Source organism: Lactuca serriola, chromosome 4 (assembly GCF_051521515.1).
Source record: "Lactuca serriola cultivar US96UC23 chromosome 4, Lser_US96UC23_V15, whole genome shotgun sequence".
NCBI classification, from domain to species: Eukaryota; Viridiplantae; Streptophyta; class Magnoliopsida; order Asterales; family Asteraceae; genus Lactuca; species Lactuca serriola.
Genome location: NC_136411.1, coordinates 35113012 through 35138518, shown reverse-complemented (window position 1 = coordinate 35138518; position 25507 = coordinate 35113012). Strand labels below are relative to the sequence as shown.

The 25507-nt window shown below is 38.6% G+C and overlaps 1 protein-coding gene across 1 annotated transcript; it reads right to left on the bottom strand.

Annotated features, from left to right (window-relative positions):
* Positions 1 to 591: 591 nt before the first annotated feature.
* On the bottom strand, positions 592 to 4670 carry LOC145101306 (protein argonaute 2-like). Its single transcript, XM_079038502.1, has 3 exons — positions 3715 to 4670; positions 2350 to 3565; positions 592 to 2263 (listed from the first exon to the last, which is right to left on the bottom strand). Exons 1-3 carry the CDS (start codon positions 4529 to 4531, stop codon positions 838 to 840), a joined length of 3459 nt encoding a protein of 1152 aa, XP_078894628.1. The 5' UTR covers positions 4532 to 4670; the 3' UTR covers positions 592 to 837.
* Positions 4671 to 25507: the final 20837 nt, after the last annotated feature.

Sequence of the window (25507 nt, the reverse complement as noted above, 5' to 3'; positions counted from 1 at the left end):
TCGTTTGAAACAATGTCATGTATTGTTTTTATCTTTTCTCTTTATATTTTTCTAGCCGTTGATTTGTAGAATCCCGCCACCTTGTACATCCACCTTGACTTCTTGTTTTTTGATCCCAGGAAGATCGGCCTTAAACACATGAACTTCTAGGTTTTCCTTTGAATCAACACATGTCCTTACCAAATGCTAATGAAATCAGTTAATTTTTGAAAGGATCTTAGATTTAAAACCGAAAAACGATAAAAGATGTTGATTCATCTCCCACGGAAAGAAACTCTGAATGATCTACACAGTCTACCGGCTCTTTTAAGTAGTATATATTTACAAAATAAAATAGGGGTACAATTGTCAATATATTATTTTTTCAGTGGAAGGATCACAAATCTCCGTGGAAATATCATCTTCCATTACTATTTGGCCCCACTACTGGATAGGATTTTCAGCGTTACTGGATCGGATCAGATTCAAATCAATTTCAATAAATAGAAACCCGTTTCAGATTATCTGGTTTTATGTGCACCTCTGAACCTAGATATAACATTTTATTTTTCGCTTCTCCACAAAACAAGAAAATCACCAAAAAGAAACACATAGCACAACGGTCAATCTGTGATTAATAGAAGCAAATAACCAACAATAATCGTTAGAAAGTGATAACGGTTTACTTGCAAATTTGCAATTACTAATCCTAATTGTCAACAACATAACTTCAACAGCGAATATAAAGAAACAACACTGAAAAGGCATGAAACGCATTAGATTCACGCACAAACTCCTTCACTATTTAAGTTTAGAAAAGGACATTTGACCTCCACAAGTATCGCCCCCTCAACACCCCTATATGAAAAACATAGAATCCCTAAGATGATCCTCAAGATTATAGAAAAACCGATCAAACGAAGACGATTCCGACCCACCCATTCCCGATTCGGATTCGGATTCCGCCGCCACCTCTTGAAACATCCGACCGCGATATGCCACAAGATCCGCGTAATACACCGGCGGAACCAGCGATACCGGTTTCGTACACCGCGCAAAGATAAAACACAAATGGTATATCAACTTTTGCATCTCATCGGATGTAAACCCGTTCTCATCCCAAATCACCGAGTAATGAGTCGGCTTACTCGTTCCCATTCCACCGAAATGAGAACAAAGATAGAAATCAAACTCAAATGGTTGGACAATTGTCGTGTCGACAACCGTCCCTGGTGGGACATTCCCGATTCCATTCCCGTTGTTCAAAAACAACCGCGTCGTATGCCGCTTTTGCGCCACCACAAACGTAATCGCGGGTCGGTAGTTTTCGGTATAAAGCGATTTCTTCATGTCGACCATTTCTTTATTCAAAACCATATCGAACTGTCCATCGCTAACACCGTCACGGAATACGACAATCCGGTTTGGTCTGATTCCATTCCGGTGTTCGTAAGTGTTGACGAGATCCAAACACAAGCTCCCGAAGTTAACGATCTCTTCTTTCCGGTGGTGCTGCGGGGAGACACGGGCGGCGTAACGCGTGGCGGCGGGCCAGTTTACGGAGCCGACAACGGCAGCAACAGATGGCGACGATTGGTTGGCGGCGGTAGGATGGTTTACGTCCGCTCCGATGAACATGAAATGATCTGAACCGTTGAAACGCGGGAACCGTTCGATTAATTCGACATTGCTACCTCCTAATTTTGCGTTTATCTTCATTCCTAAATTAGCAAGAAACTGATCGTTTGCTTTGTTGGCATTGAAGGATAAACAACATTGGGTTATGACACCGATTTGGGTCTCGGATACCCATTTGAGGTATTTGTATCCATCATGTTTTTCAGCCATTACACAAACAATCATTTGTAATCGTCTGTTGTCTCTTCTTCTACATTCATCCACGATTTCTTTAAGAAGACGATTGAGTGTGTTAACATCTGAAAACTCTCTCATTGTTGTTTGATGAACCATGATTGGTTCTTCCATTTGTATCCCTATACTTTCACATCTTTTCATTAACTTCCCAATGAAGTAGTTGACATTTAAACTGTTTCTTCGATCATCACGAGTGAAATCCATCACTGCCCATCTTTCTGCTGATTTTCCAACTACTAAAGTTTTTCCTTGAAGAAGATTCCAATGACATTTCATTCTATCAACCGTTGTTGCCATTGTTTTTCCATTTAAAGAACCGAGTTTCAGTTGTGGTGGGGCCATCACACGTCCATCCACTTCTGTCATGCTCATCCCAACTTCCACTTCAAAATTCTTAATTGCATTCGCACTACACATTACATAAAAATGTATAAAATATAAAAGAAACATCAAGAACATTAAAAAAGAAAAAGGGAAAAAGAAAAAAAGACATACCCGTTTTTGCCAGGTGCGTATTCATCATGAACCAAGTTGTGTATCTCTCTTTCTCTACAATTTGGATTGAGAAGAGATAACTCTTTTAGTTTTCTTGCAGCTTCTTTACCTAATTGTTCTTTTGGAAACCTTTTATCTTCAGACAAGATACAGAATTCAATCGGGACATAATTCGGTTTCTTACTATTTCCTAAATTTAAACAAGGAACCCCTTTGTGTTTTATCTCTTTACCCCATTTTTCTCTAAAGTAATCTGTAAGCATGATAACTTCAGGTTCTTTCTTCCCTTCAAGATCTTCAAGAACAAAAGAGAGATCCCGTGTAGCTTTTTCAGATAATCCACAAACAGTGTACTTTTGATTTGTCCTACGATGAATCACACCCACTTTCAATCCTTTCAATGCGCGTATAACTTGGTTCCCAAATCTTTCAATGTCATTAACTTCACGAATCCCTTGAATGCATTCTTTGAGAAAGTCAAAAACTGGCATTCTTTTACGAAAAGGGACAGCTGAGTAATCAAGACACATTACTAATCCATTTGAAGTGACTTTTAGGCTTTGTTGTGAGCCTCTGAATGCAGCAACACCACCATGAAGATCATCTTCTTTTCTATGGACTCTTGGGTATAAACCTCTTCCAACTGGAACCTTTTCCCGAAAAAGATTTGCTTTCATTACTACATCAAGAGCTTGCAATACATCACGAGGGATTTGTATAGCGTTTCCTTTCAAGAAATCTTGAAGCTTTGAAAGACCTAATTTGGTTCCATATCTGATTTTGCAGGTGTAAGATCGACCATGTAATTGGACATTGTAAGTTCCTTCAGGTAATGAAACTGAACTGTAGATGTTTTTTTCACCATCGTATGCAGTTTGGAGTAGGGGGAATTGATTAGGATTATCAGAACATAACTGCTCCTGAATCAATCGGAGGTCTGATTTTGGTATTGATTTTTTCAGAGATCGAGAAGAAGAAGAAGACGACATCTCTGGTTTAATGTCGACATCATAACGTAATATAGCTTTTGATGGATCGAACTTCACAGGGAAATGATTAACAAGAAGCTTCACTGATTTCATGGCAAGTTTACCATGGTCAGGACGTTTAATGGGTACATACGCATATTCTTCATCATCCATCGGAGATGGTATACATTGTATCTCGCGATGGTGAACTTCTTCTACCTCGCGATGGTGAACTTCTTGAATCCGATCTGAAAATATATCGATCGAACCAAACATATTCATAGAAAGGAAACCAAATTAAACAATCGATTGTAACAGAGAAGAATTAACTAGAAGTGATTTCAGAGATAGGAAAAAGTTAACAAATGTAAAAACCCCCCAAAATTTTCGTACGTACCGGCGAGGCGGAGCTGAGTTTGAGTGATTGTCGGCGCCGGAGACCGAGACCGAGACCTGACCGGTTGACTATATTCAACAGGGCTCGCCCTTATTTCTCTATCGCGAGCAGAAAGATCGTGTACACGATCCGTATTCTGCCTATGGTAAGTAGGAGTTCTGTTCCTGTACAACTGCGAACCACCACCTCCTCCGCCGCTAGATTCTCTACGTCTACTGCCTCCGTATTGTTCCTGATGTCGATTGTTGTAAGGAGGCGAGTAATTTCTATCTCGGCTACCACGACGAGAAAGGTAACCAGCATCAGCTCCACCGACATCTTGTGCGCCTCCATAATACCGGTCGCCACCATACCCGCCGCCTCTACCACCATCTTGTGCGCCTCTATAGTACCGGTCGCCACCATATCCGCCGCCTCTTCCACCATCCTGTGCGCCTCCATAGTACCGTTCGCCACCATATCCGCCGCCTCTTCCACCATCTTGTGCCCTTCCATGATACCGGTCTCTACCATATCCGCCGCCTCTACCACTCTCTTGTGGGCTTCCATGGTACCGGTCGCCACCATATCCGCTGTCTCTACCACCCTCTTGTGGGCTTCCATGGTACCGGTCGCCTCCATATCCGCTGTCTCTACCACCCTCTTGTGCGCTGCCATAGTACCGGTCGCCACCATATCCGCCTCTACTACCATCGTGTTCGCCTTCATAGTACCGATCGGCACCATATCCGCCTCTACCACCATCTTGTGGGTCATCATAGTACCGATCGACACGGTTACGGCTGTAACCACCGCGATTGTAGTCCCTCCGCTCCATTAAATCAGATGTATGTGAATTTTTAGGTTATACAATTTAGAAATGAGAAGACTACAGGGACTGTGAAAGTCTCACGATAACGAAGGGTAATTGACAGTTGTACCCTTTACCATGTGGTCAGGCAAAGAATCCAATCTACGATGTCTATCTTAGCAAATGTCATCAATGCCATAAATGGTGTATGAGGATAGGATATTTCTACAAGGTAAATTTTACATGTTTTAGGATAATATTTATGAGGATAGGATATTTCTACTTGGTAAATTTTACATAGCTAGATAGGTTTTTATTATATTTATTATATTGTTGTTTTAGAAAAAAAAAAATTAATATAATCTTCTTTATTGTTATTTACATATAGTAATATGTAATTATTATTTTTATTATTATTTTTTAAAACGATAATTAACAACCACTCAAAAAGTTTTTTTTTGTAACTTATGATACTTAATGATATTTATGACATAATTGATTCATATATATATATTCTATTTGGTAAATTTTACATAGCTAGATAGATTTTTATTATATTTATATTGTTTTTATAGAAAAAATTAATATAATCTTCTTTATTGTTTTTTTATATATAGTAATATGTAATTATTATTTTTATTATTACTTTTTAAAACGATAATTAACAACAACTCAAAAGTTTTTGCAATTTATGATACTTAATGATATTTATGACATAATTGATATATATATATATATATATATATATATATATATATATATATTGTAACATCCCAAATTTCAAGACCAAAAATTTTGTTTTTAATTAAGTAACTTATAAAATAGTTTACTGAAAAACATCATTGATTCATATCATTTCGTAAAACCATAGACACGTGTCTCAAAACCATGTCATAAAATAATAATAATGTCATAGTACAATCTTAAGAATCTCATAATGCGGAAATCATGTGTGTGTGATGTGCTGCTACCGTGTCGGCTCTTTCCTCTTCGAAGAAGAGGTACCTGAAAACTGTAAGCACAAAGCTTAGTGAGTTCTCCCATCATACCACATACCATATAACAAACATACTGGCGGACAATTCTGGGGTACCCGACCTACCTTGTCTGGCAATTTTAGGGTGCCAGCCTACCCTGTTTGGCAATTTTGGGGTGCCGACTTACCCTGTCTGGCAATTCTAGGGCGCCAACCTACCCTCCGGTCTATCTCAACCGGCTACGGGGACTATTTCACCCCTACTACTACCACGTACTAACATAGCATAAACATATTGCCAGACATATCTGGGGTGCCCGACCTACCCTTCGGTCCTTACGACCGTAACACGGGGACTATTCCCCCCTACCAACTACTATCACATAACATCATATCATGCTAGCACATAATCATAACAGATAACAGCATGCCAGATAATTATCACGAAGACAATTATCTCTACTATAACTCTTACTAGTGGGCTGACCTTGGTGTCTTAGACCCACTTCTATTAGAAGGCAACTCACCTCAATGTCGTGTAGTAACTGAACTGTCCTCAGTGATGGAACCGACTCCTCTCAAACTCCTAGACATAACAACTTTCCTTAATTATCATTTCATACTCATAATCCTTTCAAGGCTTACTCGGGTCAAAGACAGAGTCAAGGTCAACACCTTGGTCAAAGTCAACATCTGGTTGACTTAACTCGCCGAGTTGTCCCAACAACTCGCCGAGTTCCCTAATCCTTAAAACGCTAGAAATTCGACCATACTCATCGAGTCTTGCACGAACTCACCAAGTTCTCCTTCGTACAAATTCGGGACTTTCTACAACTGACTCGCCGAGTTCATCCTGGAACTCATCGAGTCCTTCTTCATGCAAGAAGACACGGCTAGTCCTGGACTCGTCGAGTTCCTTATGAATTCGTCGAGTTCTTCTTCATGCAGTTGGGACTTAGTCTTGAACTTGTCGAGTTCCATGATCTTCTGTGACATCCCCAATTTCACGACCAGAAAATACCGATTTGTTTATGCTTTGTTTTAAAATCAGAGTAATCATTTGAAGAAAACTGTTGTGGAATTTGTTCCCAAAACAAAATGTGATAAGAATTTATCAAAGCATTTCTTTAAAGAAATGTATTTTGCATTATATAACAAAAATCTCGGGATGTCATGTTCCGATACATACCAAAAGCATAAATAGTACAAAATAGACCTTACAACAGTTATTTACAACTACTGATCTATAATCAAAAATATCTTGATAATTCATCCAACTTATGCTCTCGCGCCACTACCTGTAATACCAAGAAACTGAGTGGGTCAGGCTTGGGAGCCTAGTGAGCATATAGGGTATTCAACCCACAATAATATAATTATGATATTTAATCATCAAACAATCAACCCTATTACCCATCCCCATTATCTTCTTTATTTCTTAAGGTTTTACCCTAAGAATCAACTATCCTTCATTCATTCATTCCTAAGGATTGACCTAAGGAATTGGCACAAAGTCCATTGTTGCCCGAGGTTCATACAACAAGCACTAAATCTATAGCTGCCAAGGTACTAAGTCCATAGCTACCAATGTTCATCTACACAGTACTAAATCCATACCTACCATCGTACTTATATAAGGCACTAAGTCTATACCTGCCAAGGTTTTTAGAGTACACCGATGAACATCAAGTTCACAGCACCTACAAGTTGTGAGCCTGCTAGTGTTCCACATGATTGTCTAGAATAGTTCGTGGTTGCCATCCCTACTTTGCTGAATGAAGGGGCCATCGTTTGGGTAAAGGTTTCACTCATTTTTCACCTGCCACCCTCATCTCATGATCTATATCATATTTTGTCTCATACTCAAACTCATCCTTCATCACACACCAACTATTTCGTCTACCCATGTTCTACCCAACATATTTGTAGATAGAAATTACATATATAGTTTAAACCATTTTGATGATATATGATCCATTAGCATGGCCTAGACAACTCTAGAGCGCCAGCATGGCCTGGCGCACCCCTGCCAGCCTTACCTGTCGTTCCCTTGTCAGCCTTGTTGGGGACTCCCTTGCCAACCTTGCTGGGGACTCTCCCGTCGGCCCGGCCTGGCGCTCCCTTGACATTCTTTCTTGGTGCGCGCCCGCCAGTACCGCTCAACGCCTCCGGGCGGCCTTGCCCAGCTCCTTGCTAGCTGGGCCTGAATTAGGGTAGCCCAAGGCCTGCCATAATTCCCCTTGACCTAATTGTCCACTATAAATAGAATAGTGCCTCCTTCATGAAGGGGGATTCCTTCCTAAGTGGTTTAACCACCATTAGGACCCTTTTCCCTAAGACTTTTTCCCTAGACTCTTCCCCCATGACTCAGCCGCCACTATACTTCGGTCGGGTGGCTCAGCCGCCACCACCACCGTCAGCCACCATACACCACCACTAGCACCAAGATGGTTCCCTCCAACTATGGAGGACCATCTCAGATCTATTAGCTGATCTAACTTGATCGTCGAAGTCCGCTTCCGGGGCACAGTCCCTGGGACGGCTCTAATGCATCTCTCTGATCGTGACTAGCAGATCTCCGCCGCAGCAGAAGACCAGAAGGCCCGTCGGAGGTCCATGTCGCATCATTTGGCGCCATCCGTGGGACTCGAACCCACGACCACGTGGTGTACAGACAAATAACAGAGTTGTCAACAAAAGTCAAAAGAAAAATCGGGCCCCACTTGGCTTTCTCTCTTTCCCATGGAGTAATGGCCTCTTCGTTTCCGATAAATCACCAGCGACAACAACCGGAGCGTCGCCATCGCCAGTCACCGTTGTGCCACCTCTAACCCCAACAAAATAGTCCAACAGCTATCATTGGTTCCCTGTGCTCAATTAATTGTCACCGACTGAAGCCACAACACCGCCAGAACCAACATCACTAGTTGCTCCAACTAATCGAGGTCATCTCCGACAACGACCTTCACCCCTACCGCCAGTTGCTTTCCTTCTTTCTCAACCCATCGCCATCCTTTTCCACCTTCAACCGAGCAACTCCAATTGTCGACCCAGCAGCTCCAGACCTCCAATCGACGATGGCAAGGCCATCAGCGCAACCTTTCGCCAGACCATACCGTGACCCCCTGTGTTTGATTAATCGCCACCTGGGGGAGCACATCCAATCTCCTCTACATCCATCGACACTCAACAAGCATCACCTCCAACAACGATCAACAAACTTTTTCCCGGTCATTGCTACCAACTGAAACCAAACCCATGGCGCCTGACGCCACCCTGCTTCCTAATCGGAGCCGCCACTAGTCACGGGACTCGTGACCCCGTATACCTCTACATATGGCGACCTCCAGGCGACGCTACAAACCCGTCATCGACGAGCCATATCACCAACCACCACTAACCCTTTTTCTCTTGGGTGTCGTTGTGACATATCGTATAAGGAACTGATGAGAAAGTGGTGTGGGCCCATGTGTACCCTAAAACCCTTATAGCTCGTCTAAAAAAGGGAAAGAAAGAATTACAATTTGAGTTGTTTACCTTTTTAGGTGGGCTTGCATACGGGTTGTCATTTATCATATTGGACTCTAACCATTTTTAAATGGGATATAATACATTCGTTTTGGGTTTTTCATGCACACCTTATTGGGATATCCTAACAAACATAAATTATCAGCTATTTATGTTCACATGTCACAAGCTCCGTCAACACAAGATGTTATCAGAAAATGCGTTGCAGCATGCACAGTTGGTCTTTTCAAAAAAAAAAACATTGAAGCTCGGACACTCCAATTCAATAAAAATAAATTTGTTTCTGATACAATCCAACTAGCTTGACGTTCTCATCAAAAAAGGGGGGAGGAGAAGAGTAGTGTGCTACTACTACTCGTGAAGCGTTTCGAAATAGCCATCAGTAACTACACTGCGCGGTCACCAGCAGCCGTGTTGACCAATCCCGGGAAGTCTCGCTAATCAACTCTCACATTCATGTTAACCAACCCCTGCTAGTCTTACTGGCCAGCTCTTAGTAGCCACACAGCTCGACCTTTAGCAGCGACACGACCTAGCTCAGCAACTGTAAAGCCTAACTATCAGCAGCTACTTTGACTAACTCCCAGCAGTCGCGCGCCGCAAGCTCTCGCCAGCCATGCTACCCAGTCGATGCGACATCGACCTCCGACAAAGCTTCTGGTCTTCTGCTGCGGCGGAGATCTGGACATCACCGTGCAAACCCGTTAGAGCTGCCCAAGGGACTGTGCCCCGGGAGCGGGCTCCGACGGTCAAGTTAACCAGCTAGAAGATTTGAGATGGCTCTCTTTAGCTAGAGAGGGCCATCTTGGTGCTAGTGGTGTCTGAAGGCGACGAGTGGCGGCTGAGCCACCCGGCCGGAGTATAGTTTATTATTTGCATATCATTTATGATGATGCATATGCATATATTCTTATGAACGAAAGATTGAGTATGCAAAATAATAATAAGGACGTTACTTAGATTTGATACCAATTTTAAAGACATGACAGAATTAATAAAGGTTAAGAGAAGATTATACCTGAATGATGTGTTGGATTATATTGATGATGGATTATGTTGAGTAATTGGATGATTATGTGGATAGTTTTGGATAGGGCTCTGCTATTCAGAAATAGACAAACTATTTCAACAGAGGAAGAACTTTGAGATTCAACTCAAGTCTTAAACACTCAAGTATCTCTTGTTTATTTCTTATGGTCAAAGGCCCTATTTATAGGCTCGAAAGAGTCGGTTACAATTATTGTTGCAATCATATGATTGCAATACGACAAACATATATTTACATTTTAGACCCCTAGACTATGGAGGGTCTTACACTTTATGTTACATCCTACCGACACTACTTTATATCATATTCTACCGACAAATACAAACAATAATTATACAATGACAAATAACAAATAATAATTCCTTGGGGGGGGAGGGGGAGCCATTCGCCATGCTGTACAAATCCTTTACTGATTTCCAACAAGAGGAATAAAAGACGTGACTCCATGAGGGTTTGTAAAAGAAGAAACCAACTCTGGAGCCTTTTAGGGTGTTTAGTTGTGTTGCTCACACACATATACCTCTAAATAAACTCATAAATTAAGCGATCGAAGTGAGATAATGATGTATCTCGGAAACGATGAAGGAAGCAGGGCAGTTCGTTTGTATTTCCCTAAACGAAATAAAACACGTGTAGCAAGAGAAGTCGTATTCAAAGAAAAGAGAAATGGGGTTGGGCTAAGGCCCAAGATGAAGGCCCAATTTTAAAGGATTGAGTTAGATTTTGTAGTGTATGTATAGTCCAAGAAACTATGGTGGGGATCGGTCTAGTATAAGAGGAGATGGGATGCCCTAATTCGCAATCAATCGGAGGCCACTCACTATCGACTCCACCTGATCAATCGCAAGTTGGTAACTATATTGGTGATTCACCAAGTAGTTTTGTTGATATAATAACCCCATCATCAGATAAATTTTCTAGTCTCAACAGATCAGTATAAGATGACACACCTGTTCGAGGTTTTCGAGCCTTGACGGGCATCTACGATGAAACACAAGCTTTGGAAGATGATTCAAAAACTCTAATGTATGCAGGTGAAGACCCAACAACTTTTGAAGAATCCTATACAAATAAAAAGTGGAGAACTACATTAGAACTACATTGAAACATGAGATGGACTCGATTGAAAGAAACAATACATGGAAGCTGACACATCTTCCAAAAGGGCAAAAGGCGATAGGATTGGAGTCGGTGTTCAAATTGAAGAATAATACAAAATGGTGTTGATTTTGATGAAGCTTTCGCACCAGTGGCTCGTTTGGAAGATAATACGGATGTTATTGGCATTAACAGCAAGTGAAGGATGTAAAGTCCATCACTTGGATGTAAACTCTACATTCTTGAACGGTATCCTACAAGAATAGGTGCAACTAGTTTCGTCATTGCATGAAAAGAAAGCATAGTCTACAAACTGAACAAGGCCCTTTATGGTTTGTGCAGGCTCCAAGAGCTTGGAATGACCGAATTGACAAAACATCGAATGAGATTGGATTCCAAAGATTTCCACAAGAGTATGCTTTGTAAAACTACAAAAGTCAAAGATGATTCTAATTGTTGGTGTCTATATGGAAGATGTAATCGTGATAGGTACAAGTGAGGAGCTAGTGGTTGAGTTCAAAAGACGGATGCTGAAGATATTTGATACGAGTGATTTGGGAACTTTATCTTACTACCTGGGGATAAAAGTTTAGCAAGATAAGGACAACATTACAATCAGTTAATCTAGATATGCTAAGAAGGTTCTTCTGTTAGCAACAATGAGAGAAAGCAACCCATCGAAATACCCAAATGGATCCAAGACTTGGGTCAACATAGGACGAAGACGGAGTACCGGTCAATGCTACTGATTATTGAAGCCTTATTGATAGCCTTCGTTACCTCATTAACTTGAGACCAGATTTGAGCTACTCAGTTGGAGATTTGAGCTACTCAGTTGGAGTAGTAAGTAGGTACATGGAGTCATCGAAGGAAAGTTACCTCAAAGTAGTCAAACACATCTTGAGGTCTATAAAAGGGTCTACAAACTAGGGTCTAGTGTACAAAAAGGGTGGTGATAGAAGTTGATTGGCTTCGGTGATAGTAGCTATGGAATGGATGTTGATGGTATAAAGTGTACAACAGGAATGGTTTTCTACTTTTTTGGATAACCAATCACTTAGTCATCCCATAAACAACACACAATGACCTTGTCCTCCTCCTAAGCATAATTCATGGAAGCAACCACAATATCATGTCAAACAATTTGGTTAAGAAGTTTGTTGAAAGAGTTGACTGGGTCGAAAGAAGAAAGTGTTAGAATGTATGTGGGCATCAAATATGCCATTTCCGTCATGCAGAATCCAGTTTTTCATGGAAGGAGTAAGCACATCGACACCGAGTTTCACTTCATTCGAGGTTATATTGAAAGAAAACATATTGAAGTCAGACACATCAATGGTGAAGAGAAAAGAGCCGACCCCCTTACCAAAACATTGCCCATACTCAAGTTCATTGAGATGAGAGATCTTCTTGGAGTTGAAATATTTGAAGACCCATCTCAGAATTAAGAAGGAGATCGTGGGGAAGTAACTCTGACCTGGTCTCATAGTTGACCAAGTTTTATGGAATAAGGTGGTTTAGTTGCCACCACTTTAGGAACACATGTTGCAATTTTTTAGCTCTTTTTTTCAGTTTTTCCTTTTTCACATTATTTAATAACTATACTCTCCTTTTTGTTTTTTATCAATATAAGAAAATTGGAATCTTTTCGTGCACCTCTATGTCTTTCTACTTTGGGCGTGAATTTGTATCAGATCCTAGAGGGGCTTGGGCACAACAGTTTGTATGGCTTCATAACAACCCTAAATCTCAGTTTTGTGTGTGGCCGGTAAGAGAAACCGAGAGAAAGAATGTAAAAGAAGGACAAGGTCGATTGGAAGGAAGCTCATCGAGGATTTTGTTGCCGACGGTTCTATTGCTAGGGAAGGAAGGAGTTGGCGGTGTAGGGCGACAATAAACTCCTCTACGTCTGGAAGGTATTGTGTAGCCTTGGTTTTTTTTGTTCTTTCCTTTCTTCTTCCTTCGAGTATCACCACCATCTCCATGGACGACAGCGTAGACTGTTAGCGTGCTTTTTTGCCACTACAGACCACCGTAAGGTAGCTGTGTGTGTATCCGAGTATATGTGTGTGTGTATGATGGAGTTAATTTTAGCCCATGTCGTTTCTATTTTTCTGTCTAGAGTTCTAGTGTGTGTAGTTTTCAAAAACACCTCCCATCACCACCACTGACAACCTTATGTTGATGATGTTCCTCCTAACACCACCACCAACAACTATATTGTGTAGCTGTGGGTTATTTGTTCATGGGAGTCCTAAGTCTAAAGCTCATGAAAAGAAACCATATAAATTGTCCTTTGGTTGCAAACCTTTTATATCAACCTACTTTTTTGATGTAAGTTTGACAACCATAACTTCTCCATCAAACCACTAGTAAGTGGTGGTGTTATGAAAGACTTAAAATTTTCAGTTTTGGTACCATAAAGATCTTAAGGGGTTAAGATGGAAACTTAACCCTAAAATATACTAAAGTTGATGTTTTATGTTTAAAACCTAGTTTTATGTCTTCATTAAGTCGTGCTTCAAGTCATTGGAATGAAGTTCATTAATACAACTTAATAACCTCTTAAGTATCCAATTATTATGTCTAAGGTTCTAAGACTAAAGCTTAATTGTTAAGTCCTTAATAGGACACATAAATGACTTAAAAAGCTATTATGATTAATTTTTCCAAATCTGTCCTTCAACTTCTAAAATCCATGAAAGGAAATCAAAACACCTAAAAATCATGAGACTCAGTTTTCTAGAAATCTTAGTGTCTAATTTCTGCAAACTTTGAATCACTTTTCGTAATTCTAACTCCTTAAGGGGTATAATGGTCAATGTTCTCGGACTGGTCTATGTTGTCACAGATTTCATTCATTTTGTTCTCAAAATCATAATAAATTCATCAGAACTCCAAATGACAAAATCCCAAAGACTATAATTAGATATGAATGTCTAGTTTCCTACATATAAAGGGCTTTATGTAATTCGTAGTAGATTAGTACAATTTATTCAAAGTAACAAGAAAGTACCAAAATAAAAAAATAAAAAAATCTATATCATAACCATAATTCAAAGCAACAAGAAATTCCTTGGTATTATTGGGTTTGCAACATATCATAACCATAATTCAAAAAAGTTTATATCATAACCCTAAAAAAATCTATATCATAACCATATGCATGTCTATATCACCTGATATTATTGGGTTTGCAAAAAGCAACAAGAAAGTACCCAAAAAAAATCTATATCTAGTCCAAGTCCTTGGTGCTTCTATCTCCTATCGTACGACGAATACTAGCTGAACTTGCAACACATGAAAATCTACATCATCAGACAATAATTCTGGTAAGTTATAAAGTAATCTATTTTCATGTTATCATATGCTAGCTCTTTTCTTTCCTTCTTTTCATACTTTATTATTATGTTCTCTTCTTCACGTACTCCTCCATTCTACAATCTTCTTCTCATACTCATTCATTCTAATATTACTTTTTTTCATACTCTATTATTCGATTCTCCTCTTTCCATGCTCTTCTAATCTATCCTTATCTCCTCATACTCTTCTAATATTTTCTCATCTTCTCATCTCATTTCATCTCATCTTATATTCTCACCTCTTCTCGTCTCATCTCATACTCTTACTATATCTTCAACTCATCTCATACTCCTCTTTTACTCCGCTCATACTCTTTTCATACTTTTACTCTATCTTCATTTCATATCTTCTCACCTCATCTCATACTCTTACTCTATGTTCATCTCATATCATATTCTTTTTTACTCTCCTCATACTCTTTTCATACTTTTACTCTATCTTCATTCCATATGTTCTCACGCATCGCATACGCTTCTCATACTCTTATTCTATCTTCATTTCATCTCCTACTCTTCTAGTACTCTCTTAATCTGTAATCACTAGTCAATTAAAATATAATAAGCTATAAAAATGATATTTTATAGAAGATTATTTGGAATAAATAATCTTAATCAAATTTATAGTATATGTGACAAGGATTTTGTACATATAAGGAACCTTGAAATCCAACTTCGTATGAAAAAGTTATGCCTCTTCGAAGTTTCACGATTAAATTGACATGACTATTTGTATTGTAAAAAGTGATTTTTTTGATAGATTGCTTATTATCCTACGTAATTTAAATGAAATCCATAGTAGTCATGAAATCGAGAATGTGCATATAGAGAACATTCAAATATGAGTTTGTGAGAGAAAGTTATGGTTTTTCGAAGTTTTCGCGCAACAGTGTGGGCATAAAAATCGAAATTCAAATCGGTTGATTATTAGCTAAAACAATCTAAAGAATAATTGAAGATCTAGTAAATATGAAGACATGGATATAAAAACAATAAATAACCGAGTTCGTATGAAGTTTTAACAGTCTAAATCGGTCTAAACATAAGTTTTAATTAAAGCAAGAATTAGCGGATGAGACCTTAATGAAAGTTGTAGATCTCGTCTAGAGGATTCTGGGGATATAAAGAACTTCGAAAATGGAGTTTGTATGTGAAGTTATGGCCATTTGAAGGTCTGCGAGAAAGTTCTTGGGCTAATGACGTGGCACCACCTGGTGGCGCCACATGGCATGGTCAGTCGCCCACTACTCTAAGAGACAAGGCGACGTGGGACGATGTGGACATGACATGTGGCACCATGAATTCATTAAATGTGGTGGTCTTCTAGAATCAATGAGGTGGCAAGATCTAGCAACGATACATGGCTACGGCTGGGAGGCACAACAAGATGGTGCATCGCACAACTTGTCTATGTGTGGTGCGCGCTTGGCAGTTGTATATACCCCTTTCGATTTCACTTCATTTCCACACAAAAATCCTCTTAAACACTCTCAAACCTACAAAATTCATTAGGTACGATTTTAGGGGTTTTCATTAGTCAGTAGTGGGGCTCTAGTGCGTTTGAGGTTCCGATAAATAGAAGCTTTTGGGTCAGGATTCTGTCCACGTAATTTCCTGGTTTTCACTAAAATCTTTATAAGTTAATCTTCACTTATCTTAATTCAAGTGTAACTTATATTTATGTTCATAGTGGTTATTATGAACCTGTAAATAAGAATTATCAGTGATTCCAAGTCATTATACTGATTGATCTACCTACGGGGATCATGTCTAAGCTAGATTTAGTGGAGTTTTTAAAGTGGGATGTCTTTTTACATGGGCGGCTTTTTACATATATTGCCAAGTAATCCCCATTATTGTTCATTCATGGATCCTTTAGGATAGATTCCCATGCGAATATCATTTTAGGATCAGGGAGTGAGAATAACATGAATGCGGAATTCATGTTAACTGTTTGGTGTGTAATATATATTTAAAGAATTTTAGTTATATTATTGTGGGTTGAAAACTATATGTACTCACCGGGTTTTCCACCTGACCCACTTAATTTCTTTGTATCAAAGGTATCGATACAAAGGTTCTTGGATAATAGTGTAACTATTTTCTAAGAGATTAAAGGAGTTTGTTGGCCACTACTGTAATTACTCTAAGGCATGTCAAATTTTATGGTTATGTACCTGTAGCAATTATGACATCCCAAGTTTTGTAAATAGAACCCATTTCTTCGGAAATACTTCAAATAATGTTTTAGGACAAATTCCAAACAAATAAAAGAATACTTTATTTTAAAATAAGCATAAATAAAGTGTTCTTTTTAGCTGTGAAAATTGAGGATACCCTAGTTGGTATCAAAACGTGAATTTAATCGAACTAGGAATAAGGATCTATTTCTAGACTTAAACTTAGAATGCTAAGCAATGATTGTGAGGTGAGTGACTATTTTATTCTAGATAGCATACCTAAATTGACACAAGCACTAGAATACTCTAGGGAATGTACCTTAATTTCGATTATGTGCTTAATTATTTATATGGTAGCATGCTTTAGGATAGATGCCTAAATTGCTATTGTCATGAGCACTAGCACACTATAGGGAAAAGCTTTACTAAAATGCCTTATTAGGTGCCAATTAAGTAATTATATATATATATATATATATATATATATATATATATACACACACACATATACACACATACACTCGAACCTACAGGTTTAGAACGACATGCCGATCACAAGGAGTGGTAGAGTCATCAATAACGAAGGAGGTCCAATATCTCAAAACATCATAGCAGGATTTGCTCAATTATCGATGGTTGAAGTTCGATTAATGATGTTGAACATGCTAGATCAGCAAATATGTGGGTTTAGAGAGCTCCTAACCCAAGACCTAGCTAAATGCTAGGGGTGGAGTACTAGTGGTCAACGAACCAATAATCATTGATCGAGTTAATCATGGGTCGGGTCCTTTTCATGTAACAATGGTCTAGGAAGGAAACAATGACTTTTAGAGTTATCAAGGTCCAGAAGAACCATAGGTCCGAAAGGATGATGGACCTATACCCTACTGCAAGTATTAAGATTTTTTTATATCTTGTAAGCCGTCCTCTTTTAACAGAAAAGAGGATCCAGTTAGAGTCATGGACTAGATTTCAAGAATGAATCTAGCCTTCATAACGTGTGGTTGCACGGGCAAGTTGCAAACCACCTATGTTGTGAGGCGGTTTAAAGGAACAACACTCCATTGGTGAAATACGTTAGGAAAAACGATTAGCCCTAACAAGTCGTTGCAGCTGACATGGGATGAATTCTTGATCCATTTCAAGTGAATTTTTTTCAGTTAAGAACATGTTAGAATTGGAGAATCAATTCCTAACTTTAAAGAAGGGGAGTATGATTATAGATGAATACACCAATGTTTTCACTAACAAGATGGAGTTCGCCCTACGTATTGTCCTGGACGAACTGACCAAGATTGATAGTTACGCCAAGGGGCTACCATGGGAGTACATTGTGCTAGTTAAATAGACACCTAACTTTGATGCAGTCGTCTAGGCTGTAAGATTAGTTGAAGGCATGATCAAGAAAAGAACTGCCGACAAGACTGAGGTTGGTGAGAAAAAGGAAGAATGAAGGACTCTCAAAGCCCGATAAAAAAAAGTAAATTCTCAAAGTCTGACCCCAACAACAATATGTATGGGGTGAAAACAAAATAACTTGCTTCAACTATGGAAAGACCGACCTCTAGGCTATCAAATGTACCCAAAGCGTGTGTTTTAGGTGTGGAAAATGAATGTTATTCCAACCCTAGTGGTCATAGCAAATCGATTCCGACTATGATAAAAGCTACAAAGTGAGTTAGTCAGTTTAGAGAACCAAGCTCGATGTAGCATCCGACTTTAGTCAAGAGATTGAAGGGAAGGGCAATCGAAGCGATCAAGAAAAGTATCGTAATCATCGTTAAGACTAAGCAGCCAATAGCTAGAAACACTACCTACAAGAATATGATTATACCACATTAGAACATGAAGGAAGGTATCCTCCATGCAAGAGTCTGAATCAAAGAAACCTGAGTATGACCATTGCATCATGCGATGGAAGGTCTTTAGAGAGTGACCTATCGGTCTATTACGATAGTCAAAGTAAATACCTACTCATGTATCGAGTCCGTTTGAGTTGGAGCAGTAGCCTCTGATAGGTCAAGCATGAAACTCGAATGTTAGGAGTTAAGGTTCGAAAGAGAATGAAGAGCAGGTACAAGGTTGAACACCGCTAGCAATTAAAGAGTCCAAAGTTTAGAAGGACGTAGGAGTTATTGTTATTACATAAGATGGAAAGGTAACATTCATAATTGTTATACAAATCCTGTTTTGCTGATGATTCTAGGACGTAATCATCCTAAGGGGGAGATAATTGTAACGTCCACACATTCGAACTAGTAAATTAAAATAGAATAATATATAAAAGTGGCATTTTTATACACGATTAATTAGGATAAATGATCTAAACCAAACTTATAGTATATGTGACAAGGATTGCGTACATATAAAGAACTTTGAAATCTAACTTAGTATAAAGAAGCTATGCTTCTTTGAAGTTCCGTGATTAAATCAACACGGTCGTCCGAAGATTTGCAAGAAACTGCCTAGGTTGATGACGTGACACCACCTGCTGGTGCAAGGAGGCCTGGTCAGCTGCCCACTCCTCTAAGAGACAATATGACATTGCATGATGTGTATATGACACATGACACCAAAAATTCGTTACACATGATGGTCTTTTAGAATTAATGAAGTGACAAGCTCCAGTAGCGACATGTGGCTTCGGCTGTGAAGGGCCAGCACGACAAGAGTGTGCAGCGCGACTCTTGTCTATGTGCGGCGCATGCTCGACAACTATATACACCCTGGCCGATTTCACTTCACTTCCACATCAAAATCCACCTAAACTCTCTCAAATCTATAGAATTCTTTAGGTCCAATTTTAGGTGTTTTCATTAGTCAGTAGTCATAATGCGTCAGAGGGTCCGGAAAATAGAAGCTTTCAGGTCAGCGTTTTGTCCACATAATTTCTCAATTTTCGCTAAATTCTCTGTAAGTTAAGTTGCACTTATCTTAATTCAAGTGTAACTTATATATATATATATATATATATATATATATATATATATGTTCATAGTCGTTTTTATGAACCTATAAATAAGATTTATTAATGATTCCAAGTTATTATATTGATTAATCTACTAACGGGGATAATATCTAGGCTGGATTTAATGAGGTGTTTAAAATGGGATTTCCAAATAGTATACTCTGTATACCAAATAAACCCTACCTCCGATATGATCCTAACTGGTTATTCCTTACTTGATAGATCTTTATGGAAACATTGGGATTGTTGAGGAATCTAGACTATCATTAGTCATAAGGAATATCAGACTAAGACTTAGTAATAGTCATACCTAGGTCACGTCAAGGGAAACATCAAACTACTAAGGCGAAAGCCTGTCCAAATTTTGAGGTTTCCACTTTTAACAGGTGAGTGCATAGTTACTTTCATCTTACACATATATATATGAAGTGCTTTAATTGCTTAGATGCTATGTATGCCTATTGCCTATATTTTGTAATATTTTTGCTTAATGTGGCTTACTTGGTTAAACCTTATAAAATATTAAATTACTTATTTTACCTAAATTATATTGGGTAGTAAAGGGGTGAGGAAAGTAAAATACAATGTGAGGCTGTAACCAACATTGTAGTCTGTACTGTTAGGGAATTGTCATCTAGTAGAATTTAGGTGACAACCATAGACTATTTTAGACAAGTATGGCGAACATGGGCAGGCTTGCAATCCTGTAGATGTGTAACACCCAGATTCCAAGTATTTCTTATTTTATTTTTAACAATTGATATCAAATTAGTTTGCAAATTTGGTCCCAAGGGGCGAAAGTGTAAATCTTAGGGAGGAGGTGCGTACTCGGGGCGTACTCTATCCGAGGTTAAACCTTAATTTTCGGGGTTTGGACCCTATTTAAGCGTCATTATGGACCCAAGACATTTCCCCTCATCAGCCACCATACCCTAGAAGATCTCCCATAAAACTCTAGCCCTCTTTTGAGTGTTCTTGAGCTTTTTAGTGACCTTTTGGTGCTTTTGGGTGGTTCTTGGTGGTGAAGGAAGTTCCTTGAAGATATAGTGGTGCATTCAAGTCCTTGGATCAAGATTCTACACCTTCTTGTGCATCTACAGAATGTATCAAGTTCACACCTTGGAGTTCTTTATTCTACAGAATCTAACACCTATATAAACCCTCCTTAGGGTTAAATTTTGGCTATGAATCCTCTAAGAGCCTAAGGGCCTAAATTTCTATTCTATTACTTTCTTTCTCTCTCTCTCTCTCTCTCTCTCTATATATATATATATATATATATATACCATTAGAGGCGTGACACTTGTAGCGCTTGCTACCAAAGGTCTTTCAGGCAAGGATTCAATATTGTTTACAATAACAATCTAAAAGGTATGTGTAACATCCCAAAATTTAAGACCAAAAATTTCATTTTTAATTTAATAATTATAAAACCATTTGACTAAAAACATCCATAGTATCAACTCATATCAAAACCATTGTATCAATAGTCAAAATATGTCAATAATATCATAGTAAAACTCCCAGAGATCTCATGTGCGGAAAATGTAGTGTGATGTGCTGCGATCATGTCGGCTCCTTTCCCTTCGAAGAGGAAGTACTTGAAATCAAAACTAAAAACTGTAAGCACAAAGCTTAGTGAGTTCCCCTATCATACCACATAATCACATACTTCCAGGCATATCTGGGTGCCCAACCTACCCTGTGAAGCATATCTAGGTGCTCGACCTACCCTGTCAAGCATATCTGGGTGCTCGACCTACCCTGCCAAGAATATCTGGGTGCCCGACCTACCCTCCGGTTTATCCTAACCGGTTACAGGACTATTTCACCCCTACCACTACCAGATAATACATAGCATAAACATATTGTCAGGCATATCTGGGTGCCCGACCTACCATCCGGTTTATTTCAACCGGTTTCGGGGACTATTTCACCCCTCCTACCACTATCACATAATAGCATAACATACTGGCACATAAAGTATATCATATAGTGACATACTAGACAATTATCACAAAGAAAATCATCTCTACTGTAATCAGCTACTAGTGGGCCGACATTGGTGCCTTCAACCCACGTCTACTGGAAGGTAACTCACTTCAAATGCTATAAGGTAGCTGAACGACCCTCGGCTCTGAATTCAACCCGACTCAAACTCCTACACATAAAATATTTCCTTTAATTACCTTTTTGTACTCATGACCCCTTAAGGGTCAACTTTGGTCAAAGTCAAAATCAACATTCTGGTCAAAGTCAACATTCCGAGTTGACTCAACTCGCCGAGTTGGCCCTTCAACTCACCGAGTCTCATAAATCATAAAACCCTGAAATCGTGATCTAACTCGTCGAGTTCTTTCACGAACTCGTCAAGTTCCTCCTATCAACAGAATCGAGACTTTCCCACTCAGCTCTTCGAGTCCGTCCTTGATAGTCCCGATTCGACCCAACTCGTTGAGTTCCTCTATTTAAGACCTTATTTAGTTATAGATCTGAGGTTTGGACGCTAAGGTCTTAAGAGATTAAGACCCTAGGTTGGTTTTTAGGACTCTAGCCAGTAAGTTGGGGGTACTGGATCAGCAACCCGCTTCCGGGTCAGCGTGCATACCGGGGGCGTACGCCAAGCTGTGGACTTCCTTTGATTTTGAGTCACTTTTGGGCTATATGATTTTGGGCCTTGAATATCTTGTAGGCTTGGGCCTTATTTGAGATTTGAGTGCTACTTAGTTTGGGCCATTTAAGGAAGGGTAAACTGGTCTTTTATCCTGGTCCGAGCATTCATCTGATTTTCAACAGTTTGAGGTGAGCCCCTCCCAGTGTTTCGCAGGTCGAAGGCACCAATGCTAGACTATGGTTAATTTTTATTTGTATGCTATATGTCTGTATGACTCTTGGATGTGTTTTATGTGTTTGTATGTATACCGGGTGGGGATCGATGCCATGCGGGGCTTGATGAGTGTGTTGGGTGGGGCCCATCGCATGTTACTGACAGATTTGTATCAGGCGGGGCCCAATGAATACCGGGCAAGACCCGATGTCGGGCGGGGTCCTGATGAATGTCGGACAGGGCACTATATATGTTTGATATGTATGGTATGTGGTATTTTGGGAACTCACTAAGCTTTGTGCTTACGGTTTTCAGTTTATGTTTCAGGTACCTCTGGATCGAATGGGAAGATCTTGGGATGATCACATGGCACACACCATGATTTTTCCACTTATTGACTCTGATGTACTTTTTGGGATGCTATCTGGTTACTTTGAATATTTAGTGGTTTAATAAAAATGTTTGATTGATGGTTAGTTTACTATAAAAACAAAAAATGATTCTGAGTTTTGGGACGTTAGATGATGTTTATAAAGTCATACACGGGCAGGTTTACAACCTGTAGGTGTTAAGGAATCTAATGTGGGCAGTTTTATGACCTGCAGGTGTTAATGATAATTTGTAGATGTTTAAAGACCACATACACACAAGACTTCGACCTTTAGGTATAAATGAACTTTACAAAGGGGTATTTTATTCACCCTCATGGGTGCCTTTCTACATATATTGTTAAGGAATCCCCAAGACAATTTTGTTAACTTAGGGATCCTTTAGGATAGATTCCCTTGAGGATATCATTTTAGGATCAGGGAGTGGGAATAACAGGAATGGCTAATTTAGGTTAACTTTTTTATATGGAATATATATATTTAAAGAATTTAAATTATATTATTGTGGCTGAAAACCTTATGTACTCACCAGGTTTCCAAACCTGTCCCACTCAGTTTCTTTGTATCATAGGTAGCGATACAAAGGTACTTGGGTTATAGTGTAATTATTTGATGAGGGATTAAAGGAGTTTGTAGGCCACTAGTGTAATTATTGTAAGGTATGTCAAAGTTTATGCTTATGTTTCTATATCAGTTACAACATTCAAAGTTTTGTAAATAAAACCTATTTCTTCGGAAATGCTTCCAATAATGTTCTGGGGCAAATTCCTCAAAAATAAAAGAATACTCTGATTTAAAATAAGCATAAATAAAATGGTCTTTTCCAAGTCATGAAAATTGGGGATATCGCATCATCCCATCTCATACTTTATTATCACCTCTTCTCATACTCTACTCTCATCTCTTCTCAGATTATGTCATTTTATTCTCATATTCTCATGCTCTACCATTATATTCTCACCTAGACCCAAATGGACTAATCACATATGATAGACTCACTTATCATATAAGGGGGATAACACAGTTTTGATCTTAATAGAGTATAATCACCCAAATTTGGTCCGTTCACGGATCCTTTAACCCTTTTCTTCTCACGAATCCCTCACGAATTACAATGATCCCTTATGGACCCTCTACACTTAATCCTTCGCAGATTATATCAAGGTTCGTTAGAAGGACCTTCTTACTTTATTCCATTCATGGAACTCTTTCTCAATCTTCTCTAAAAACACATAATTTCATTCTCGGAGAAATCATCTTTCTACATTCCCACAGGAATCATCTTTCTACTATTCTCAAAATCTTTCATGTAAAGGATACGGTCTTCCCAAGTCTTACATATCAATTAACATATAACAATCTATCACATCATTTCATTAAAAAAACTTGAACTATCAATATAGTACTTAATTCATTAAGTACTTAATCTAAATCTTCATCTAGTAACATGTAGGTTTTTAACACAATACCACTAACATTTAGTCATACATTCTTACTTTGTCTTCATCTAATATATTATGGGTACTTAACACAATACCACTAATATCTACCATACATACATACTCATTCAATATATTATATTCATATAATCATACTCTATCTTCGTCTATTAGCTTGTAGGTATTTAACATAATCCCCTTAACATCTGATCATACCTTCATACTCATTTACAAGATTATATTTCATATTATCATATTCTATCTTCATCTAATATCTTATGGGTATTTAACACAATAGTATTAACATATAATCATGCATACATAATCAATATGAGATTTTAGTACTTATAATCATAATCTAGTGAGAGAGTTACAGCTTGCGTTATTAGTTAGTGAAAACTAACTACTCCTTGGCTTCAACTCTCCACTTGATGTTCTTGATCCTTATTCTTTGCCCAAGCCCTATTTAAAAAACATATCAAGTTCCTTAGAACTTTTCTTAGCCCATTAAGATCTTAATCACAATCCATATCAAAATGATCACTCAATTGGTTATAATTCTAACATTTCATTTTCTACATTAAAATATATTATACCCCATGAGTTAAACATCCCATGCTACATAATTCATTAAACTCAAAACTCTATTGCGTCAATTCATCTCTCTCACTAGTTAGGGTTTGAACCCCTAATTATCCATATATTGAGTTCACCATGGAAATCACATTCAAAGCTTGTTCAAAGCTTCTAAACGATCTTAATAACATACAAATCGAGATATATACCCATTAACTCAAGAAATATAGTCAAATTAAAATTTTCACCATTGAAGCTCAAACCTTCATCAAAGGGAGAAATCATTACCTTTAGAGGGAAATGATGTTAATTCTTTCAATCTTCCATCTCTAGCTTATATTGTCTCCTTCTTGGCCTCAAAATCACCATCTACCGACTCTTGAACGACTTGGGGAGGAATTAGTTCGAGAATGAATCCTTAATAGATTTAAATCTGTCTTCCAATTGTGAAACCGTGTCACGGAAACCTGTTTACCGCACCGTGGTGTGCCTAATCCCTCCAACGGAGTCGTAGTGTCTTTCTCTTCTAGTATCCTACTTTTTCCACCATGTCGCGGTAACCCATATTATTAAGTCTCAGTGAAAAGTACATTGCTCTCTACTTATAATGAGACT